General features: G+C 34.1%; 2 protein-coding genes across 2 annotated transcripts in view; both read left to right on the top strand.

Annotated features, from left to right (window-relative positions):
* LOC126773013 (synaptic vesicle glycoprotein 2B-like) overlaps positions 1-12,170 on the top strand; it is a 49,047-nt gene extending 36,877 nt beyond the window's left edge. Inside the window, exons 3-12 of the mRNA XM_050493628.1 lie at positions 3,432-3,593; positions 4,027-4,171; positions 4,369-4,508; positions 5,196-5,443; positions 5,863-6,062; positions 6,414-6,540; positions 6,862-6,994; positions 8,289-8,448; positions 9,398-9,525; positions 12,047-12,170. Coding sequence (XP_050349585.1) covers positions 3,432-3,593; positions 4,027-4,171; positions 4,369-4,508; positions 5,196-5,443; positions 5,863-6,062; positions 6,414-6,540; positions 6,862-6,994; positions 8,289-8,448; positions 9,398-9,525; positions 12,047-12,105 — 1,502 coding nt within the window. The 3' untranslated portion in view covers positions 12,106-12,170. The remainder of the gene's footprint in view (positions 1-3,431; positions 3,594-4,026; positions 4,172-4,368; positions 4,509-5,195; positions 5,444-5,862; positions 6,063-6,413; positions 6,541-6,861; positions 6,995-8,288; positions 8,449-9,397; positions 9,526-12,046) is intronic.
* A 4,689-nt stretch (positions 12,171-16,859) lies between these two features.
* Positions 16,860-24,056, top strand: LOC126772981 (synaptic vesicle 2-related protein-like). Its single transcript, XM_050493582.1, has 9 exons — positions 16,860-17,001; positions 17,578-17,736; positions 19,018-19,176; positions 19,729-19,964; positions 20,299-20,453; positions 21,243-21,369; positions 21,765-22,039; positions 22,964-23,091; positions 23,988-24,056. The coding sequence occupies exons 1-9, from the start codon at positions 16,860-16,862 to the stop codon at positions 24,035-24,037; spliced, it is 1,431 nt and encodes a 476-aa protein (XP_050349539.1). The 3' UTR covers positions 24,038-24,056.
* Positions 24,057-25,236: the final 1,180 nt, after the last annotated feature.

The raw sequence follows: 25,236 nt of genomic DNA, 5'->3' as shown, positions 1-25,236 counted from the left end.
TATTAATTGCCTCATTATTATTTTTTTTTAAATCTGGAATAATTGTTAATTTCTCAATATTTTGTTTTTGATTTAAATTCAAAATTGCAATGACAGCTCTGGTTTATCTCTCCTTTTTTACCTATTACCCCTATTAAAAATAATCTTTAACTACTTTGCATTGAGGTCCTTTTGTCTTTGATCCAGATTTAATTTCTTAACAATAGCATTTCTTAGAATTTCCTACCTGGTCTCTTTGTTATCTAATTTTCTCCTGAGTTTATGATTGTTACTGTACTTTTTATGTACCGATGGATAGCTAAGGAAACGCAGATGTTTTTAAAATGATCCGCACGATAAGAGCCATAGTGATTTTTACAAAAAAATTGCGAGTAACTTAAAGAATCAAAATTAAAAATCGAAAAGTTGTACAGTTTTGGATCTGTAATTTAAAAATGCTTGAAGATTGTTTTTGTTTTATAACTGGTTATTATTAACTAGGATGTACCCTAGCAAGAAATACAAAAAAAAAATAGGGAAAATACGTTGATTTTTTTTTATTGAATTTTAGAATCTTAAACATCCTTTAAATAAAAAAAATATTAAAAAATTAATAACTCGAAAACGATACACTTTTGCATAAGCATTTTGGGGGTCATTTGATAGCTATTGCCCTGAACTATAACCCTTTAAAAGGATCGTGACATATTACCCTGTAACCCTGTATATTGATCGATGGTATTATTTATAACGGAGTAGTAGTTTTGTTAGATCAATAATATAATAATGAAGTAAATCGGCAGAAAAAGTAAATGATATGGCCCAGAATTAACAAGCTGAAATGGTAGAGAATTAGTCACATCTTGTGCAGAATTACTGGTGGTAGGGCTTTGTGCAAGCTCGTCTGGGTAGGTACCACCCACTCATCAGATATTCTACCGCAAAACAGCAATACTTGATATTGTTGTGTTCCGGTTTGAAGGGTGAGTGAGCCAGTGTAATTACAGGCACAAGGGACATAAAATCTTAGTTCCCAAGGTTGGTGGCGCATTGGCTATAAGCGATGGTTGACATTTCTTGTAATGCCAATGTCTAAGAGCGTTGGTGACCACTTACCATCAGGTGGCCCATATGCTCGTCCGCCTTCCTATTCTATAAAAAAAAAAAAAAAGAACCGATAACTCAGTTTAAGGGGAAATAAGTTTTTAGGTAAAGATCGCATTTTAGCAAGGTAGTTGGAAAATAAGGGGAATAATATATAAAGAGGCTTGGATAGGAGAAATGGACTAAACCATCGGTGAACAAATAGCGCTAACATAATATGTCAGTGCTATTTGTTCACATATATATTACATAGTTTTCCTAATGAAGTTTTTCTTCATTGAATACGAAATTAACTATAAAGACTATTTATGTATATGATTGATGAATTCAGTGTTAAATCTTATTTGCACCTTGTTAAGGGCCTGAAGTGCTTAGAGTCCACGTGTTATTTTAACTATTTACTGGTGGTAGGGCTTTGTGCAAGCTCGTCTGGGTAGGTACCACCCACTCATCAGATATACTACCGCAAAACAGCAATACTTGATATTGTTGTGTTCCGGTTTGAAGGGTGAGTGAGCCAGTGTAATTACAGGCACAAGGGACATAAAAGGTCTTTATAAGTACCATCACTTCTCATATATCTTCTCTCTATCACCTGTATGCAGATGATCTTCAGATCTATTCACAAAGTAAAATTGCGAACCTTCCTGAAACTATACATTTAGTTAATAATGATTTATTAAATATTTCTAAGTGGTCTACTGCATTTGGATTACGAGTAAACCCAAATAAAACACGGGTGCTGATTATTGGTAGTTCAAAATTAATTTCTCGTATATCTTTTTCGGATCTCCCAGTTGTACACTTTAACGGTGTTAACATACCGTTCAGTGTTACAGCTAGGAATTTGGGAATTTCCTTTGACCAGCACCTGTCTTGGGAACCACAGATAAGTGAGGTTAGTAAAAAAATTTTTGCAGCCTTTGGCTCCCTTCGAAGGTTACGCAACTTTCTACCCATCCCTACCAAAATTATGTTAGCACAGTCACTCCTACTACCAATTCTCGATTATGCTGACGCATGTTATCTTGATCTAAAAGAGGAGCAACTTAATAAACTTGAGCGTCTCCAAAATCTTTGCATCCGATTCATATTTGGTCTTCGTAAATATGATCACGTTTCTGAATTTCGTAAAAAGCTCAAGTGGCTCCCAATCCGGCTTCGCAGGAATACTCACATCCTTCAACTTCTGTACTGTATTCTGTTCAATCCGTCTTCTCCTTCATATCTAAAAGAACGTTTTCAATTTCTTAGTTCTTCACATAGCCATAATCTTCGATCTAAAGAGAATTTGATTTTAAAAATACCACCTCATACAACATCTTTTTATAGTGACTCATTTACAGTCCATTCAATTCGTCTTTGGAACTCTCTTCCACTAGAAGCAAGACGTGCACCAACTATTACTTCTTTTAAAAAAATGATAAAAGAGCACTATCTTGCTTCATGAAGAAAGACTGCAATTAAATATTTTATTTATTATGTAAGTATCTATAGTATGTAAATGTATATATTTATAATGTGTATGTATATTATATTATTATATAATTATATATTTATGGAATATTTATTTATGTATCGTATATATACATATATATATTGTATCTATTTTTTTTATGTATTAAATAATTTGTACACCCCTACCATCCTATCTCTCTCCTCTACCAAAGGTTGCCTGGAAGAGATCGCTGTTTTAGCGATAAGGCCGCCTATTGTACATTTTTCTTTTCTTTGTTTTTGTTTTACTCCTATTATTTTTGTCTATATTGGTGTGCAATAAAAAGTATATAAATAAATAAATAAATAAAAATCTTAGTTCCCAAGGTTGGTGGCGCATTGGCTGTAAGCGATGGTTGACATTTCTTACAATGCCAATGTCTAAGGGCGTTTGGTGACCACTTACCATCAGGTGGCCCATATGCTCGTCCACCTTCCTATTCTATAAAAAAAAAAAATAACTGGGGCACCATGATTCAGCAATGTGTCAGTAATGGTGTATCTTTACTACAAGTTTCGATAATAGCATTCATTTAAGACTCGCAAAAAAACGTGAGACGGACGATCATTTTTTAATATTTTTATTTATAGTCATTGAAACAATCTTGATCACTTGTGTTAACGAAGCTCAATAGACCCGAGTGCACTTTAAACTAACCATCGATTACCTTCGGGGTAATAAAAGAAATAAAGTGATTACTGAAATATGAATAACCTTGAAAATATAGATAACATCTACATGATGATGTTCTGATGATCGAGGATAGGCAGGAGTTATTACAGTGCACAAATATGTCTGCAATTACAGGTATAACTTCTTTAAATAACTTATGGGTGATTTATTTTTTCAGGTTATGGGTGCTTCCAATGGCTGCTTCTCATGTCATGCGGTGCTGTATACGCGGTCTGCGCTCTCAGTACGACCACCCTAAGCTTCGTGTTACCTGCAGCAGAATGTGACTTCAACCTCTCCTCTAGCGACAAAGGGAGACTCACAGCCACGCCGCTTATAGGTCAGGAATATTTCTTTGATTTTGTATTCGGGTGTTATATATAATATATGTATTATATAAGTCGAGAGAAGTCATGATTTAAAGTAGGCGCTATCTAGTCGATCGAAATTAAGGATCGGGGCTGAAAACTTTAACAATTTTTTTTTACTTGTTGAAATATCTGCTCAACTTTATTGTGTGTTCATATCATTAATTTATCAACATAAACTAATTAGTCAAGTGCTAATTTGGGTAATGATTATATAACGTGAAGTTTTAACCAACTATAGTCGGGTCAAATGCGAGCTTGACCTTGCAAAATCAATTGTTCTAATTCTATTTTTTGACACCTGTTCCCAGTTAATTGCTGGTCTATAAGGGAATCAATTCGTTGTACTTAATATATATATTCAGTCAGACTGTACTGTACATATTAATTATTTTCTGTTTCTAGGTATGTGCGTGGGATCATATTTCTGGGGCAACTTGGCAGATGCGCGTGGGCGCAGGAAGGCCATTATTGGTGCGCTTTTACTGGACGCTCTTGCGGCTTTTCTCTCTAGTCTGGTGCAGTCCTTCCCTGCATTTTTGGCTTGCAGGTACGTTGGCATACATTTATTTTAGTTTAAGCGAGAATAAATATTACAGACAATATTTTTTTTAAGATGGATGAGCTAAACGTAATATTTATTAAGAAATTGTTAAAGGATGTTAACAGAATATGTAATAGCTAACTAATTATTATTCTTCCTTGATGTCAACATAACCATTGGTTTTAGATATTGTAATGTTGCAGATTCTTCTCCGGCTTCGGTATTATTGGAGCCACTGGTCTTATATTTCCGTACTTCGGAGATTTTCTCTCGTTACGGCATCGAGATGTAATGCTGTGCAGGCTCGAGGTTTTCTGGACCTTTGGCACCATCTTATTACCAGGTATGTATCTTTTTTAATATTTTATCTTATACACAAGTTTTCAGTATTTAAACAAAAAAATAGCATCAGTAACTTTAAATAAAAATAATATATTGAGCTTCAAATTTATATAAAAGATAGAAGAAGAAGATGTTTGAATAAGATAATTTAAATATAGATTGTAGATAAGTATTCAACCATAATTCATCATCATAATTTTAGAATTACTTTAAATACTATAATACTCTTGTGGTTATTGATGGTGTCAGTGCCTTGACAATTAGTTGTATAAAAATGTCAGATTCAATGAACTAACTATTATTTATATAATTGCTATGATCAAGGGGTTTTTCTTTTAGCTTTAAGATTGAGGAGTCTCCAATACCTAAATCTTGGATTATAAGAGAGCAAAGTAATTATTGCCACGTCTTGGTATTGTCAGTCTTGTTCAAAATCTTTGAAAGGGCAATAGCTTTGACTTCGACATTCTACGCTTCTATAAATCAGCTGGTCTTACATCTAAACTCTGAGATGAACGCATCATCAAGTTTTAAAAGTATAGGAAAGATAGTGTACTTATGTCTGTGTATATACATACTGTAATATATCCTGGGAAGTAGCCAAATTTCAAAATCCAAAGGCAATGTTCACCGTATCCAAAATCAATCTGCAGGATATCATAAGTAATCGATGTTTAAATTGTTTCAGGTATCGCCTGGTTAATTATTCAAGACCCTCGCTTCAATCTCACGGCTGATGGTGCCGATTTTCAGTACACATCTTGGCGGGTATTCGTTGCTGCCTGCGGAATCCCCAGCCTCCTGGTTGTACTACTACTGCTGCCTTTTCCCGAGAGTCCTAGATATTTACTTTACGTAAATAAAGCTGAACAAGCACTGCAAGTGCTGCAGAGGATATTTGTTGTAAACACAAGACTAGCAGAAAAAGATTTTCCGGTAAGTGATTAATAATAAGTTACAGACACTACTTTTTCTTTTGGAAGAGATCACTGTATAGTTGCATAATTGGTTAAGTTTTCGGTTTTTTATCCTTGATTTGTGTGTGCAATTAAGGATTTAATTAAATACATACAGATCAGAATAACAAGGGCTACTATATAGACCACGAACACTTGGAATGCTCCAAGAAACTATCAGCATTGCTGTTTAGATTAGAGCAGTCTCTTTAGTTAACTCTTGAATCTTGATTTAGTAGACATTCAAATTCATAAAACCATATTATGTTATAATATTTAAGTAAGGAGTAGTCAATGACTGATTAATAAAGTATATTTAGTTATTTGAAGTGATAAATCCGATAACAGCACTTTTTGAAGAATGTATTATTAAATCTGTATAATTTTTATAACCACCAGGTAGAATCGATGATAAGCGTCTGTGATGGTGAGGAAGAAGAAGTAGTGTCGGCTGACAATAATGGCAACGAGACCAAATCTCCCCTCACTTGGAATCAGAGGTGGAATGCTTTCTGGAATAGAAAGAAGATGCTGGTCACTCCACCTTATATTGGACTTTTGGTGCTCTGCTGTTTTGTAGATTTTGGACTAATGTTTAGGTAAGATTTGGTAGAAAGATGTAAAAACATTTAATTTGTAAGTACTACACAGCTATCAAAGTTTGAACGATGAATTAACAAAAAGCAATTATATTCAATTAGGAATCAAGCATACTTTGTTTCATTAATAACATTTGACATTTCTCATTCAGACATTGAAAAGCATAACTAACAGACTTGAACATAACTAAAATATATTCAATGCTTTATCTAAATTGTATATATTTGTTTTGTGTATATAGAAGATAATTTCATTGAATACAATTTATATATAATCAAAATCAACATTAAATACATTCTATATTATAATTGGCTGTCATTAATATTGAATGTCCGTTATATATGTTACAGTTACTACACATTGATGATGTGGTTCCCAGACCTGTTCGAGAGGTTCAGTCAGTTCTCGTCACTTTTCCCCGGCGTCTCCGCTGGTGTCTGTGAAGTTTCCGCTAATGTTACTAGAACTGAATTAATGGTAACTATTATTTGAGTATTTTCACAATGGAAACGAATTTAACAATTTTTTGAATTGTTAACTTAACAATTAAACAGGCCGTAGCTAAATCCCATTGCTCAACAAAGAAAAGGAAAATGTTTAGAGCTTATTTGCTTATTTACACACATTTTATTACAGTCTTATTTACAGTTGTACATTCGATATACGCAGGTTGCCTCACGATAATATCTCGATTTTATAAGGTCTATGATTTCCTTAACCTATACCTATATGATCATAAGTTACGTCCACGATCCAGTTACATAAAAAATGTTTTAATATTATATTTCTTTGTTTCAGGGAAAGCAAGAATGTCCTCAGACAATAGACGATAAAGTTTATATTCACACTTTAGTGGTCGCACTTAGCTGCGTACCTACGGCCTTGTGGGTCGGTCTCACAATCAACATGGTTGGAAAGAAACCTATGCTCGGTGAGTTGAAACTTATGTAATATTTATTGATTCATCAGTTAATATAATTATTATAAATATCTCATTATTTTCATACTTTTACAATTTAAAGATAGTTTTTTGTCAATCATTTAAAAAGCGTATTATCGTAATTCAGTTTTTATCAATTTACGATTTAAGAATGCATTGTCGATATAGGATGATAATTTGATAACTTTGAATGATGAGGATTTGGTAACTTTAAGAGTACCACTTTACTGGTGGTAGGGCTTTGTGCAAGCTCGTCTGGGTAGGTACCACCCACTCATCCGATATTCTACCGCAAAACAGCAATACTTGATATTGTTGTGTTCCGGTTTGAAGGGTGAGTGACCCAGTGTAATTACAGGCACAAGGGACATAAAATCTTAGTTCCCAAGGTTTGTGACGCATTGGCTATAAGCGATGGTTGACACTTCTTACAATGCCAATGTCTAAGGGCGTTTGGTGACCACTTACCATCAGGTGGCCCATATGCTCGTCTACCTTCCTATTCTATAAAAGAAAAAAAAGTATCATAGTGAAACCCATCATTTAGCAACAGCCTGTAAAACCACTGATGTAGCTCAGCAAGCGTCTTTTCTTTTTTAAGGAGAGGGTTTAGAACTTATCCCAAGACGCTGCTCCTATGTGGGTCGTATTATATAATGAATTATATACTTTGTTTTAGCCAGTAAGCCATCTCGAATATTTAAGCATATATGTTACCCAAACATATAATACATAAATTAAAATCCTAACACTATCTTTAGCTATAACTGTAAATTTATATAAATACAAGTTTTCGCCCGCGGCTTCGCCCTTATGCCCTTTTCTGTACTCTTTACAACATGTATGCAAAATTTCATGGTGATCGTTTAAGTATTTATTTATTTGGGAAACATACAGCATAATATAATACATAAAAATTTGGTAACAAAATAAGTCTCACATAAGCCAACGAAGTTTCCACTTTTACATTCAAACATGGAGTGAACCTAACGATAACAAGTTATTTAACAATTAATTAAAAATATATGAAAAGTATTTACTGATTTAGACAAATTACGTCATAATTGGAATTTAACAAATTAGAATAGAACTGTAAAGTTTTAGTGCGCAATCCTCTAACATTTTGGTAATAAATATTTAAGTATATAGTAATATATAATTTAGATTATAATTATTGTGAGTAATAATATTAAAGAGTTAAAACGTAAACACGTAACAAACAAACAAACTTACATTGCATTTATAATAATATCAAGGATAAATGTGAATATATGATTTCTTTCAGTTTTCATGTTGATCAGCTCCGGGCTAGCCGCCCTAGGTCTAAACTTGGTGCGCTCATCACTCCAGAACCTGCTGCTATCATGCGTATTTGAAGCAATCGTCAGCTGTACAGAAGCAGTTCTCTTCTGCGTAATATGTGAAATATTTCCCACTAAAGTTGCGTAAGTATCCATTTATATGTTACCTTAATTTTAATATGAAGATTTGTATTCACATCAAACGACGTATATACATTTATCTAAATGAAATATTATTACTATACTGCTTACTGATTTTTTGTATGAACACATCCACATATCTTACCACGGTGATGTTAGTTTTCACGAGACTTTCACGAATGAAAATGACCGTGTTTAATTTGTGCATGGAGATTTTATTTAAAAATATATAAGACATACAAAGAATTTTCGCGGAGAATTAAAAATGAATAGTAAATAAAACTTTTACTGATCAGATATTCTACCACAAAACATCAGTAGTTGGTATTGTTGTGTTCCGGTTTGAAGGGTGAGTGAGCCATTGTTATTACAGGCACAAGGGACATAACATCTTAATTCCGAAGGTTGCTGGCGCATTGGTGATGTAAGCAATGGTTAACATTTCTTACAAATCCAGTCTATGGGCGTTGGTGGTCGCTTACCATCAGGTGGCCCCTATGCTCGTCCGCCTTCCTATTCTAAAAAAAAAACTATATAATATATTTTGTCATTCCTATAATAGTATGTGGAAATTCAGTTAGATGTAGAAATAATTTAAAATAGATTTGCCGCCATAAAAAGTTGAATTTCGCAAATATGTAGTATATAACATTTTAAATACAATTCTTATATAACATTTTACTTGGTGGAAGAGCTTTCAGTAAGACAGTCTGGGTAGTTACTACCCACTCATGACTTTTTGGGCTAAACAGCAATACTTAGTATTATTGTGTTCCGTTTGGAAGGGTGAGTGAGCCGATGTAACAGGCACAAGGGCCATGATATCTTAGTTTTTAAGGTTGTTAACGCATTGGCGATGTAAGTAATGGTCAATATTTCTTACGGTGCCATGGTGAGCGATGGTGACCTCTATGTTAAGCATTTTGTTCAAAAAGTATGATTTCCGCTGTAGCGCGACGGCAATGGCAGTAACAGTAATGTGCGGGCGAGTGGGCGCCATCGTCGGAAACGTGGTCTTTGGTGCACTAGTCGACCAGCAATGCGTCGTGCCCATCTATATGTTCGGCGCGCTGCTCATTAGTGAGTATAACTGTCTCTATATGTTAACTGCATTACTGCTCTCCCTCATCTAGTTTCTAGCTCATCTATAACTTTGATATACAATGTACCAGTTAGTATTTCAATCACGTTGTATTGGATGCATTGCCGCTGTTTTCCATCCCATGCGAAATCCTGTCCACTAAGTATCTCTATAACACGAAGATTTTTAGTCACTTTACATTATCGATGAACATCAATGACAATCCTAATCATGCAGTGTCAGCTACTCAGCTACTGTTTGGTAATCAGTTCATACTCATGCCAATCTACATGTTCGGTGCGCTGCACGTGAGTATAACTCTCACAAAACGTTAACTCATCATCATCATCATCATATCAGCCGAAAGACGTCCACTGCTGGACAAAGGCCTCCCCCAAGGATTTACACGTTGGCCGATCTTGCGCTGCCCGCATCCAACGGCTTCCCGCGACTCGTTCTAAGTCGTCGGTCCACCTTGTAGGGGGCCTGCCCAAGCTGCGTCTTCCGGTTCGTGGTCGCCACTCGAGAACCTTTCTGCCCCAGCGGCCGTCGATTCTGCGAGCAATGTGCCCCGCCCACTGCCACTTCAATTTAGCAATTCTTCGGGCTATGTCGGTTACTTTGGTTCGCCTGCGGATTTCATCATTTCTGATTCGATCTCGCAAAGAAACTCCGAGCATAGCCCTCTCCATTGCCCTTTGAGTGACCTTGAGCCTTCTTATGAGGCCCATTGCGAGCGATCACGTCTCTGATCCATAAGTCATCACTGGCAACACACACTGGTCGAAGACTTTCGACTTGAGACACTGCGGTATTTGGGATGAGAAGATATCGTGTAGCTTCCCGAACGCTGCCCAGCCGAGTTGAATTCGACGATTTACCTCTTTCTCGAAGTTGGACCTACCTAGTTGGATAGTCAGACCTAGGTAGACATAGTTGTCTACAACTTCGAGTGCAGAATTTCCAACCTTGACTTGAGTGGGTGCAACATGGATGTTCGACATGATTTTCGTCTTGTCCATGTTCATTATTAGACCCACTTGTTGGGAAATCCTGCTGAGGTCATCGAGCATAGTGCCGAGGTCTTCCAAGGTCTCGGCCATAATTACAATGTCATCGGCAAATCGAAGATGAGTGATGTACTCGCCGTTGATATTGATGCCAAGTCCGTTCCAGTCCAGAAGCTTGAAAACATCTTCCAATGCAGCGGTAAACAGTTTCGGAGATATCACGTCTCCCTGTCTTACACCTCTCTGCAGTTGGATAGGTTTTGAGTTCTGACCCTGGAGTCGGATCGACATGGTGGCGTTCTCGTATAAGCACTTTAACACCCTGATATACCGATAATCAATTTGGCACCTTTGAAGAGAATTCAACACGGCCCAGGTTTCGATCGAATCAAAGGCTCTCTCATAGTCCACAAACGCTAAGCAAAGTGGCTGTTTATACTCCTCATTCTTCTGTATAACTTGCCGCAGCGTATGTATGTGGTCTATGGTGCTAAAGCCTTTCCGGAATCCGGCTTGTTCGGGTGGTTGGAAGTCGTCAAGCCTTTGCTCGAGACGGTTCGTAATGACACTTGAAAACAACTTGTAAACATGACTCAGCAGTGAGATGGGCCTGTAATTCTTCAGGAGGGTTTTATCACCCTTCTTAAAGAAAAGTACCACCACACTTCTGTGCCATGCCTTTGGCGTTTGACCTTTGGCTATGACGGAGTTAAAAAGCCTCTGAAGAGCCCTGAGGATCGGTGTACCACCCGCCTTCAGAAGCTCGGCTGTAATACCATCATCACCAGGTGCCTTGTTGTTTTTGAGTTGTCCGAGAGCCATTCTAATCTCGAAAAGACTGAACGTTAACTCACCAGTGAGTATCCCTATCATCTATCTGTGGATTCTGCTGTTTGCCAAAAAATTCAGTATCGAGTTTAATTAAAGGCTTATAACCTCGACCATTTTATCTCTAAAACACGTAGCTTCACCAAACGCTACTTGTTAACCAATTTAGTATCGCGCTCATTTACACGATCGGCGCGTTGGAAATCAATGTGTACCTCTATCATACCATATCAGCTTCATAGTCCTTGTTAACCAGTTCATAATTGCTCTTCTGTAGCTTATTCCAACAACAACAGGAGTAAACAGAAACAAACAACTTTGACTCCGAATCGAGGTGATGTCGTTGGTCGAGATATTGAATAAACTATGATATTCATTATGGATTCGTGAAAAAACAGCGTTTTGAATGTCGGTGAAGTTGTTATCTTAACATTGGAAGTAAATTTAATGTGCTTATGAATAGTTGAGTGGGATAATGTTAAATTATGATATACAATCAATTAAAATAAGACATTGGTACTAAAAGAAATATCGTGTAAATAAGTCTCTAATTTAAAAAATTCTTTATCATCATCATTCTGATGCTAGTGGCGTATAGGCGATGTAAGGAATAATTAATATTATCAAGTGTCTCATTTGACAGTCTGCCTACCTATTTTATAAAAAAACTTTTTATTTTCAGCGAGCGGTCTTCTCTGCATCATACTGCCGAAGAGCACGCGACCCGAGCGGCCGCAGTAATATGTATCTGTTATAATTTTATCTCTGTAATGATAAATAAACTAGCCTATATAAGCAATGTTTAACATTTCTTTTCATTATTGATACATATACCAACCCAATACCTAAAAGATAATATACTACAATAGTAGCGCAGCTACTAGCTAGCTAGAAAAATAATATTGCATAATTAATTTTAAACATATTTTTTTGTATGAATATATGTTTGGTTGTGATGGCAGTTCAAATGCAACTATGCAACTCTTAACTATGTGTCGAACGCCTATTACCGAACGAAATAAAAGCCACTAATTAATTCAGACGTTCACATATATTTCACACAATACAGTCAGGAGTACACTAATATACATATAAATTCAGTCACGTTAATTATTAACATTAGCATTAACTATAATTTAACATATACGAGAGACACAATTATATTAAGGGCGATGGAAGTATATAACTTGTGGAGGGTAATGCAAGTAAAAAATCACTGCCCGCTGCGACTATCGTGGACGGCGCGTAGGCACAAGCCATCGCTACTTTTTAACAACGCCGTCCAGTCTGGTTTGCGTCATAATTAATATTAATTGTTTTTTAAATTTATACATATATTTTTTATTTATTTTTTTATCGTGTATGTGTGTATGTGTGTTTATGTAAAAGTATGTTTCATAACGCAACAGGGAAAACGCATTTAACAAATTAAGTATATGGAATGACATGGTTTTTTTTTTATTTATCGAATTTCAAAAAGTATATAAAATTAATTACGTATTCTTCTTCAATATTAATATATTCTAATTTCATAAGTAAATCAGTAGTAAATTTAGGTGGGCCAAGTTTTGTAACCCTGATGCAAACCGCCTTGCTCTATAGCACTATATAGCAATATAAAGAGATAAAATATAGATAGCTTAAACTAAATACAATATACTAGGAACAAAAAATCTAATTAATCGAATCACTCATTGAAATCCACTCATCCACGCATACAAATGAATGGTGAAAAAATTCAACGCGTCACAGACTCGAACATGTCACAGAAGCATGTGCTTAATATATCGCGTAATTGCTTTTATAGGCTTAAAGTTTTATATAAAGTAAAAGATGTTTTTAGTGTGGACATGCGAATTAAACTATGCGGTTCTTTAGTCCTGTCTAAATTTAACTATGCTGGTTAATTTAACGTGCACAAAATATTTTATTTTGACGAGCCGGTTGGCGTGATTGGTGGAGGCTTTCCTTTCACGCCGAAGGTTGTGAGTTCGATTCCCACCCAGGAAAGATATTTGTACGCAAGAACATGTCTGTTTGTCCCGAGTCTCGGTGTAATTATCTATATAAGTATGTATTTACAAAAGAAAAATGGTATGTAGTATATCAGTTGTCTGGTTTCCGTAGTACAAGCTCTGTACAAGCTTAATTTGGGATCAGATGGCCGTGTGTGAAAAATGTCCCAGGATATTCTTATTATTATTATTTTTATTATTATCCAGCGCGTACAAAATGTCTGTGTCAGGTACTGCTTTAAAATACCGCTCCGTACTCATGTAATCCCGTTCCTTAATAATGTACGAATGCTCAGGATGGTATATCGCAGGCAATTACATCTTGCAACCTTACCGTTGGTATTGTTTAACATAAAGCACCTATTATATACCTTGACAATAAATTGAGCTGGTCATGGCGTCATCGTATATGCTAAGTGTGCCGCCACATCGAACAGTGATCTTTCGTGGTAGTTTTTGATATGCAGCGACGAAGTGTTGGAATAACTTACTACCGGGAAGGTGTTTGATCTCAAAAATCTTGTACATGTTTATATCAAATGCAAGTTATATTCATATAATTTGCATCTACAGTTGCTGTGCTATATTCTGTTTATATAATGTTTTATTTTATTATTTTGAAATTGCTTTTTGAGTTTATTTTTATAATTTTGCATTTATTTTTTACTATTTAATTATTAATAACATTTGGACTGTAATAAGTATGTAACGTATTTCTGTGTAGGTACTGTAGTATTATTATTATTTTATGTAACTATAATTAATTATTATTTATCTCTTTGTCATGGCTCGTCACGGGCCCAAAGGGTACTATTGAAAATCAGCGTTAGGTTCTACACACCTTTTGAGGATGCATCACGGATGCAAACATCGCAACAAGATAAAATTGTGTGTTGTTTTTTTTGTGATTTTTAATTTTAGGTTATAAATAGTAGTTACTGGTGGTAGAGCTTTGTGCAAGCACGTCTGGGTAGGGACCACCCACTCATCAGTTAATCTACCGCAAAAAAACAGTACTTGGTTTTGTTGTGTTCCGGTTTGAATGGTGAGTGAGCCAGTGTAATTACAGGCACAAGGGACATAACATATTAGTTCCCAAGGTTGGTGGTGCATTGGTGATGTAAGCGACGGTTAACATTTCTTACAATACCAATGTCTATGGGCGTTGGTGACCACCATCAGGTGGCCCATATGCTCGTCCGTCTTCCTATTCTATATAAAAAAAAATTAAAACCTTTCAACAAATAAGCTTTTGTATACAAATTTTCTTCAATATGTAGTTGATGAGTTCTTTTGTCTGGAGCCAATCTTATGTGTAGAATCAGGTCATGCTGACCTCAAAAATATATTGTTGTAGAAACTGAACCAACATGCAAAATTTCATTTCTTTATGATATACAAACTAACAAACAAATATTCCAAGTTAAGTAAAAGCTTATAATAATAAAAAGTATTAAGCTTTCGCATTAGCTCCATGTTAACAGTATAAAGAGAATTAAATAGTGCAAAAAGCATGCTTAGTATTTTAGAAGTCTATGTATTATGTGTGACTGCCTCGTTGGTCTAGTGGCTTGATTAAGGCCGTAGCCAATAAAAAGTTATTGGGGTTTTCTGTCAGAAAAATTCTCAGTAGCAGTCCGGAGTTGCGGACACACTTGTGCACTATAATATCTCCTACGTAGTTGGCTAATCTCTCTTGAGATTGGCCGCCGTGGCCGAAATCGGTGTGGAGGACATTATTATTATGTATTATGTATGTCCATTAGTTAGTGTGTAGCCATTAAAAAGACGCTGACAGGACTCTATAAAACATTGGAAGTCTAAATCTCTTTTAAATTCCAAGGTCACGTTATCTAACTTAATTAAGTACTTTTAACAATGTGAATAATTAGTGTATTTAAATATTCATGTCGAAACCCGGCTCGTGATAGTCCTATCGATGACATTCGAGTGAAGAGCATTATCGAAGCGTTCATTTTTAAGGTTCAACTAACTAAACTATTACAACACATTACAACTAAGAAAAACAAACTATTTAATACACATATAATATTATATTTAGCATCCAGAAGTGAAATTGATTGTATGAAAACCTCGAATTAGGTTTTTTTTTTAAATAGAACACTAAATCATACAAATTCAGGTAAATTACTTACTCAATTACTCTTAAAAATTCAAATTGCATAATTGAACACATTCAAAAAATCACAAGTCACGCCAATAATGAAATAATTAATTTGTCTTTCTGTCCACTAACAAAATGGCGGTTTTAAATTAGCGCACGTCTTTTTTTAACAACGTCGCTGTAAGGATCAATGAATCTCCAAATATACAAATATAATCTTGATACAGTCGCATTTTTTCAAAGCCAATACGATAGTAGAAATTTGTGCATTGCTATAAATTTATAAAGTTTTGTATGAATAACTTTATAACGATATCTAAAGCGTCCAGCGCCATCTATTCGAACGGAAGTTAGTTTACAATATACGAATATAGAATACGCCACAAGTCGTAGTAACTGGGAATAGATGAAATTATTCTATTAATTATATATATAAGTATGTTTTTACAAAAGAAAAGTGGTTTCCATGGTACAAGCTCTGCTTAGTACGGTATCAGTGATGCCATGTGTGAATAATGTCCCAGGATATTATTATTATTAGTATTACAAAACATTATATATATTCAATCAATCAATCAACAGCCAATCATTGTCCGCTGCTGAACATAGGCCTCTCCCAAGGTGCGCCAAAGCTCCCTGTCCTCCACTTCCGCATCCAGTTGGTGCCCGCCACCTTCTTAAGGTCATCGGTCCACCTGGCTGGAGGGCGCCCTATATATATTCATAAAAGTATAACACTTTTGTAGTTTCTTTATTTATTATTTTAATAATGTTTATCATTATAACATTTAATAATATAGAATAACAAATATTTCAATATTTTTGTGACATTTGCTGTATATTTTATCAATTAATAAGTATTTAAATAAAAACATAAAGATCGTTTTTATTAACAGCCGAAAAACCAGATGACCGCGAAAGTGTACTTTAATTTAATTCGCATACCGATTTTCTCATGATTTCAATAATTACTAACATCTATCCAGTACGGAACCTTACAAATGGAACAAACGATAGAAACATGCTTAACTAATTTTGAATAATTATCATTTTGTTCATATCAAGTACCAAGTAATATTTTCAGTTTAGTTCAGGTAGTGAACTTTATATATAAATAATAAAACTTTATATAATAAAATCTATTTTTTAAACATTATTTACTTAAATTTATTGGTTATAATTATGGTTAACGACGAGATTTTAAGAGTTTGTTAAAATTATACTTCCAAAGTAATGTTTTAGCTAAAGGAGTCGCTAAAATTTTAATGAAACGGAATATATTAATATATATATTAAGTTAAATGCACGGCTAGCTATATATTTAGTGAGCCGGCGATAATTATAATAAAATATAAATGGCGTTGTATGGGAAATATCTTAAGAAAAATCCAGAGTTTTTCGAAATATACGACGGTAGAGATTTAACTGTATGGAGCATCAAAAGTCAACAACGTGAGGACAAAGTATATACTTATGATGAGGCTATTGACTTAGCAGGTGAGCTTCCTACTTTTATGATACATAGAAACACTTAACCTGTTTAATTATCTTTAAATTAAAGTAAATAAATGATTTCTCTTAACTTGTATGGTCCATTTGTATTGTTCTTATGTTTCTTACGCATCAAAGAAATTTAGTTATATATGCTATAATAGGATCAAATTTTATTATGTTTTACGCTTAGAAACAACGCTCATCAAATTTCTTTTACTGCTCTTTATTGTCATCAGCTAATGGAGAGGTCCATTTGCCTTCTCATGCATCTTTCAACTAACCTTCACTTACCTACTTACTTACTTACTATCTTTGTATCTTACCGTATTTGCATTTTTGTTAAAACATGATAATTATAATATGCAAGCAAAATAAAAATTACGACCACTGAATTGTGTCTAGAGGGCCATCATTCCCATGTTGAATCGCAATTTTGTTTCTCTAGGCGAAAAACCGTAAGTTTTCCGATGATACTCTGACAGTAAATGTAATAAGTAAAAACACTCTTATGACATCTTCTGGCACAGTATGACAGAGTATGTCAGAGAGGTTTAGCTAAATTATTATTACTATGTATAGGTACTGGCTGGTACGTGTTTGGTTTGTCAGTATTTATTTGCCTGGCATTGGAGGGTATGGCTTTGGACATGTTCGGGTTTTCCGTGGTGGTGTCCAGTGCTTGTGACTTGGATATCACCCACATTCAGAAGAGTCTCCTGATATGCATGCCTTTTCTCGGTAATTATAAAAGGATTTAATATATACGATTGTGGTATAAGTGGCGCGTATTTTCATTACTTTATTAAATATTTTAACTATTATACACATAAGTTAAGGGAGAGAGCCGAGAAGGCTCAGGCTTGAAAACGTGTGCCCTAATCGATTATAGTGAATATTCTTGTAATTATAAAATTTAACAAGCATCAAAATCAGGTGTACCTAACCATAAGTCGGTTTTCAATATTTCACGAATGAGATACGAAGCTCACTTCGTTCAGAACAGTAGGTTATTCTGTAAGAAAAAACTTAAAACTCACTGAAGCGTCCAAAATAAAAAAATATATTCAACATTGACCATAACAATCATAACATTTCAAGAATACACGCATCAAAATAGTATATCACCATAATTCGGTTGTCAAAATTTCGGGTGAGTTCTAGATTACAGTTTAGCAGTGCAGAATCGCTAACCTTAAAATATTTTATAAGTGACCCAATCATATATATATCTCCTAATAATTGTTTTATTATTTGATATTTCTAATGATAACTTTATCCAAGGGTAAGAATAAGAATTGATAATTTACTTTACTTTATTCTTTATTGTACACCACATGAAAAAAAAAAACAAAACATGGATACAGCCTAAATAAAAGTAGCATACAATTTTTGGCGACCATATCGCTACATAGCGATCTCTTCCAGGCAACCAACGGTGTAAGTGATAACTCATAGGATATGTGGTAGGTGGTGCTGTATTAATAAATAAAATAACATTAATCTATAACTAAAAGAAATAAATAAATAAATGTAAATATAAAATACACATATTATATATCAATTAATAAATTATATTATCAATATAATTTATAGGAAATAGACATAATATTATTCACCATAAAAAATATAAACTAAAACAGTAGGTATGTGGCCATAACATAAAATTAATAAATTAACGATATAGTCACCTGCTAATAAATACTTGTAACTTTACGATAATAATGTAGGTAAAGTATGTTAGAATACTATTATAAATGCTTAACTTTCCAACCGATCATCATAAAATGTTGCCAGGAATAACATAAGATACATTACGCCTGCGACCTCCTCACACGTGATGAACCCGCAAGCGGAAACTACCCAACGATAATAATCTGTACACAATAAAATTGAAGTATCTGCCTGTATACAAATAATGTTATTTAAAAGAAAAATATATTTATATTGTGTTTCTTTTTATTTGGTGTGTGCAATAACGATGTATTTATAAACTGTGACCTTTATTTTGTCTGTAACCAGGCTCGATCGTTTTGGCATATCCTTGGGGCTACTTTTCCGATACGCAAGGTCGACTTAAAGGCTTGCGTTTATCTTTATGGGGAAGCTTCATCATGGCCAGCATCAGTGCCTTCTCTCCTAATTGGATAGTACTTGCTGTTTTGAAGTTTTTAAGCTCCAGTTTGTAAGTACAATTCCAGACATCCGAGCCGATATGGCCCAGCAGTTAGAACGTGATTCTTAACTGATGTTCTTGGGCAAACCCAGGCAAGCACCACCGCTCGGTGGTGAAGGAAAATATCATGTGTAAACCTTCATATGTCTAGTTTAATTGAAATTCTGCCACATGTGTATTCGCCAAACCGCATTAGAGTGAAGTGGTGGAATAAGTTCCAAACCTTCCCCTCAAAGGGAGAGGAGCCCTTAAGCCCCTGCTAGGTGGCTGTTACATTACCTTATTACATATAGGTTTTAATGTAACATTTTAATTTGTCACTGTAATGCTTAGGTTTTTATTTATTTGTTAAAATTGCAGCTCAAGTGGAATCCAGTCTTTAGGACTTACACTACTGGGGGAATGCTGCTCTACGAAGTTAAAAGGGAAACTTGTGATAGGAGTAACATTTTCACTGTTTATGTCATTTGCAATTTACAATAGTAAGACAAGTTTCTTTCTTAAATTATAAATTAAATATAAAAAGGCTGTTACTAAAAATGTGATCATCATTCCAGTTTGTGCTTATTTCATTCTTAGTCTCAACTTTGCGTTTGATCTTGGCTTTATAGTCTTCAAGCCTTGGAGACTTTTGAGTCTTATTTTAACCATACCGCTCGGTGTATCGGGTGTTTTTGCAAGTTACTTCTGTGAAAGTCCAAAGTTTGTACTTAATAGAGGAAATGAGAAGGCGGCGATAAAACTCTTGAAGGAAATCACTGAGAAAAATGGCGTTAAAGTCGAAACATATCCAGTGAGTATTTACAATAATATTTACTATGTATTTTAAGATTGATATGTGTTATATTCGTATTTGACAAAACGACCTCCAGTTTCGGAAATGTTGATCAATGTTTAATTAACTTATCCGATTAAATACTGAACGCTGATTGGTCACCTACCTGATCGGCAGCTACCGACCAATGACTATTCAGATTAATTTAAAATTAATTAATTGGTCTTTGATTAGCGGTTATTGTGAGTCAATCCGTGGAACTATTTATATAGCTGGATTTCTTAACCAATCTTATCAATGAAAAAATCAAATCAAGTAAAAAAATATCAAATGATGTTATTTTTTATACCAGGTTAAGAGAGTGGTTCTACAGGAGATAACATCACTAAGACGAAATGACCTTTCATTACTACAGTCTTTGATGGATCAAACGTTTCCACTGTTCAAGCCGCCCCTGCTATATAGACTCCTACAATTATTTTATATAACGATGGTTGTATATGCAACGTTAGTATTTAGTAGTTATTTTAATAAGTATATTCTATTTTAATTATTTAAGAAATGTATAGAATATATAACGTGTGTGCAAAATTTAATTATGATCCGTTTATGGTCCGTAATATTTAAAACTTGAAAGCGTAACAAACAAAATCACTTTCAAATTTAAAGGTATTAGATGTTGCTACATCCAGGCAAAGTATTTAGATAGAGAAAAAGTGAAATAACAAAGTGCTAAGACCTCACAGCTTATTCCACCATGCTGCTTCGATGCTGGTTGGTAGATATGTGTGGTAATTTTTCATTGATCACTTGTAGGTTTCCTCGCGAAGTTTCACTTTGTCGCCATGCGCGAAATGAATAATTATAATATCCTGGGACATTATTTACACACGGCAATGTGATCCCAAACTAAGCAGAGCTTGTACTATGGAAGCCAGACCACTGATATACTACATATACTACTTTTCTTTTGTAAATACATACTTGTATCGATAATCACACCCAGACTTAGGACAAACAGGCATGTTCATACACACAAATGTATGTCCTGTGTGGGAATGGAACCACGTAAAATGAATAAAATATTGTTGTTAGTATTTGACCAAATGCTTAGGACCAACAAGCCAATGGGGCAAAAATATTAGTTAATACAGCAATTCTAGATGAGAATGGACAGATAAGTTTTAATCTACATGATATTTACTTTTTTTAATGATATGCTTACGTAACACTTGAACATTCATCGATCTTGAATGATTTTAAAAATAGTCCTGTCAGAAATTTCCTTTCTTTTAGCAATAACGGCTTCTACGCATGGTTTCCCTTGGTGATGGAGACATTTAATACAGGTTACGATACAAATGTCACAGCTGATAACATGTGTGGATTGATAAATATTTATAAGGAACTGAATAATAACGATGTGAGTTTTTAATAGCCTTAATTTTATATGTGTTATCTTGGTGTTGGTATAAAGTTATTGCGAAGAAGGTGAGGTAACTAGCAATATTATGCTGAATAATAATTTATTAGTTTTAATTTTAATGCCAATCAACGCAATTTAATATTGTTAAAAATAATAATTAAATACATACTCAGTATAACATTATCTAAAAGAAAAAATAGCATGGAGTTAGTATTAGTCTGGACAGAAATTTAAATTAATTAGTGCAAAGGTACGACTTAGCATTTTGTCGGTTCTTCTCGGTGGCTTTGCATTTAATATTATGCTTAATTTGCTTGAAAACTTTAATTAAGATTGGTTTTAACATTGCAAGAAAGTATATTACCATTTCATTAATATTCCATTTCTTTCAGATATGCATATTGTCAGTGACTGAGTTTTCAGTGTGGATAAGCCTTATTCAATCCGTGTTGTACAGCATCCTTATTGTTTTTGTTGCATGGCTAAATAGGTGGAGGAAAACAGTTTTAATAATACTTCTCTCGTTTTCGTTTATTTCTGGAGCTGCTATTCCATTTGTTCCTGGAAGGATATTAAGCATTTGTCTCTTTTTCGGGTTCATGATTAGCTCCGTGTGCCTGTCAATTGTTTTCTCTTATTACGTCGACCTGTTTCCAACGTCCTATCGGTAAATGTTTTTTTTTTTATGATGGTAATATATTCTTGCATATTAGCGTCAATAGCGCAATGGTTTACGGCCTGCTTAGCGATGTCAAACTGACCCCCACACTGACACTGGTGGTAGGGCTTTGTGCAAGCTCGTCTGGGTAGGTACCACCCACTCATCAGATATTCTACCGCAAAACAGCAATACTTGATATTGTTGTGTTCCGGTTTGAAGGGTGAGTGAGCCAGTGTAATTACAGGCACAAGGGACATAAAATCTTAGTTCCCAAGGTTGGTGGCGCATTGGCTATAAGCGATGGTTGACATTTCTTACAATGCCAATGTCTAAGAGCGTTTGGTGACCACTTACCATCAGGTGGCCCATATGCTCGTCCACCTTCCTATTCTATATAAAAAAAAAAACTCCTAACACAAGCAGTATGCTTAATTGGAGGGGTAATTAGGAATAATAGTCGTTCCTTGAAAACGGTCATTTAGATAAAAAAAAAACTTTGTTATAATAATTTATTTAATCTAGTTAACATTACAAAAAAATACTTATTTTTTATTTGTAATTTTAGTATCAGATTACCATTTTGATTTTAATAAACAGTTCTGTAGTTTGTTATATTATGGTGAGGTGTTTTACATACCTTTTCAGTTAGTTAATACGTTGAAAATGAAAATCTGGGTATATATAATCTTTATTTTTTAACAGATAAATAGTAGCAGTACTAACCACTTACAATATTAATATCACATTAGCACTTTTATTTGAACAAACAGTCTTTGCAAATAAGGGTGTCAATAAAGATTAGGCAGAATAGTTTTTGATTTGTAAAGCGAGCTGCTTTACAAATCAAATACTATTCTGCGTATAAATCGCGTGTCGTCCTTTTCATTATATAGTATTTTATCGTATTAATGTTAATTTTGTTTTTATTAGTGGTATGGCAGCGTGCTTGGGAGTTATGATAGCCAGGATAAGCGCGCTAGCTGGCATTAATGTTGTTGGTTCTTACCTCGTGTCTCATTGCGTTAACTCGTTATATTCCTGGAGTGCCTTTGTTCTAAGTAAGTAATAAGAGTATCTTACATTAATAGAAATCAGTAGAGCGGGTCTGTAAGAACTCACTTCATTACTCACCCGTGAAATGTTAACAACCGAATTATGGTATATCACCATATACTATTTTAATGCGTGTATTCTTGAAATGTTTTATTTCAATTTTTAACTTCTTTTTCTTTATGCCTTTAGTGCCTCTTACTTTTGTTTACTTTTAATCGTATTCAAATTTAAATGTTCTCAGATATTTATATTTTATTCATTTTATACCGATCATGTGATAATTTTATGATAATTTAATTGTTAATATCTTTTATATTTGTTATAAATCTTTTAATTTTTTTTTTTTTTTGTTAAATCGTAATGTTGATATATTATGCAACACCTATTATTCAGGAGACACTTGATAACGTTATGTTTAACGACTCAATTGAATTTATTTGTGTACTTCTTGTTGGTGTTGATATTATAATAAATAAATAAATAAATTATTATGATCAACGTTGCATATTTGACATTTCATGACCGTTTTCTGCGGTAAGTTTGAGTTTGTTCTTAAATAATAGCCCTACTGATAGTATGTTTATGTATAATTATTTTTGTATTACAAATATTGATTGGCAACCGTTACAATATCATTATTATAATAAATACAAAATCATTAATCAATATAAATTTGTACTTCCAAAATTTAACAGATGTGACATATACGAGTGCCAAGTATTAAAAAAAAATGTATAATGAAAGCACAATGTTTGTATATCATTGACAGTATAAACACTGCGTTTCGAAGATGAATAAAAACAATAAAATTTTACATTCATACCCAAGAATCAATCAAAATAAAATACATTGTTGTATGCATGCACACATTTATCATTAAATTGCTATTCGTATTCCACAGGCGCCGTCATCGTATCCAGCTTCTTACCATCAGACAAATCTAAGAAATGACGTCATTTAATATAATATGATAGCTATTATACGTATTCCAATCAGTTTGCAGTTTGTTAATGCTGTTTTAATTAAAGACAACTTTTTCTTTTTGAGCTTTATAACAACCATTTATTTGTTAAGTTGAACTTAAATTTTTCTCTCTGGATCTACAAATCTTTTAATCAATATTATGGTACATTATTTTCACACGGTCATCTGGTCTCAAACTAGAAAACTGATATACTATATATACTACTTTTTTTTTGTAAATACATTATATAGATAATTACACCCAGACTCAGGATAAACAGACATGTTCATGCACACAAATGTCTGTCCTGGGTGGGAAAGGCAAGTATCTATCAACCACGCCAACCGGCCTATACAAATATTTCAATAAAATATCTACAGTGAAAAAAATGAAGATTTATTTCCAAGTCAATGTGATTATTTTAATAATTAATAGATGTGGTTTGTATGTAAGTTACCCTTAAGTAATAATAATCTATAAGTTCCATTCAAAACAAACAAATACATGTTATTATACAAAAACTAGTTTTAATACATAAACAAATATATAATATTATTATTATTAAGATTACTAAATATAATTTTATATATCTTAGTATCGGAATGCATAAAAAAGCCGAGATGGCCCAGTGGTAAGAACGCGTGAATCTTAACCGATGATCGTGGGTTCAAACCAAAGCAAGCACCACTGAATTTTCATGTACTTAATTTGTGATTATAATTCATCTTGTGCTTTAAGGTGAAGAAAACATCGTGAGGAAACCTGCATGTGTCTAATTTCACTGAAATTCTGCCACATGTGTAATCCACCAACCCGCATTGGAGCAGCGTGGTGGAATAAGCTCTAAACCTTCTCCTCAAAAAGAGGAGAGGAGGCCTTTAGCCCAGCAGTGGGACATTCACAGGCTGTTACGGTACGATACGGTGCGGAATGCATAAAGTACACAAGTAATCCTATTCTAGTCGATTAACATCGTACTAACTTAGAACATATTACGGTGCACACAATTATATGTTCGCAAGCTCCCTTTCTTTTACAGTCCGATATACTGCCGCAATCTAATTCTAACATAGTTTTCTGTTTCCCCAGACATGTGAAATTCTAAATGTCTTATTTTTATTAGGATATTGTTTTTGTAAGGATAACGTATCTAGGAGCAATCATAGCACGAAAAAGCGCTCTTGTT

This window comes from Nymphalis io, chromosome 13 (assembly GCF_905147045.1).
Source record: "Nymphalis io chromosome 13, ilAglIoxx1.1, whole genome shotgun sequence".
Lineage (NCBI taxonomy): Eukaryota > Metazoa > Arthropoda > Insecta > Lepidoptera > Nymphalidae > Nymphalis > Nymphalis io.
Note: the sequence above shows the minus strand (reverse complement) of the source record. Positions and strands in the feature narration are given on the sequence as shown.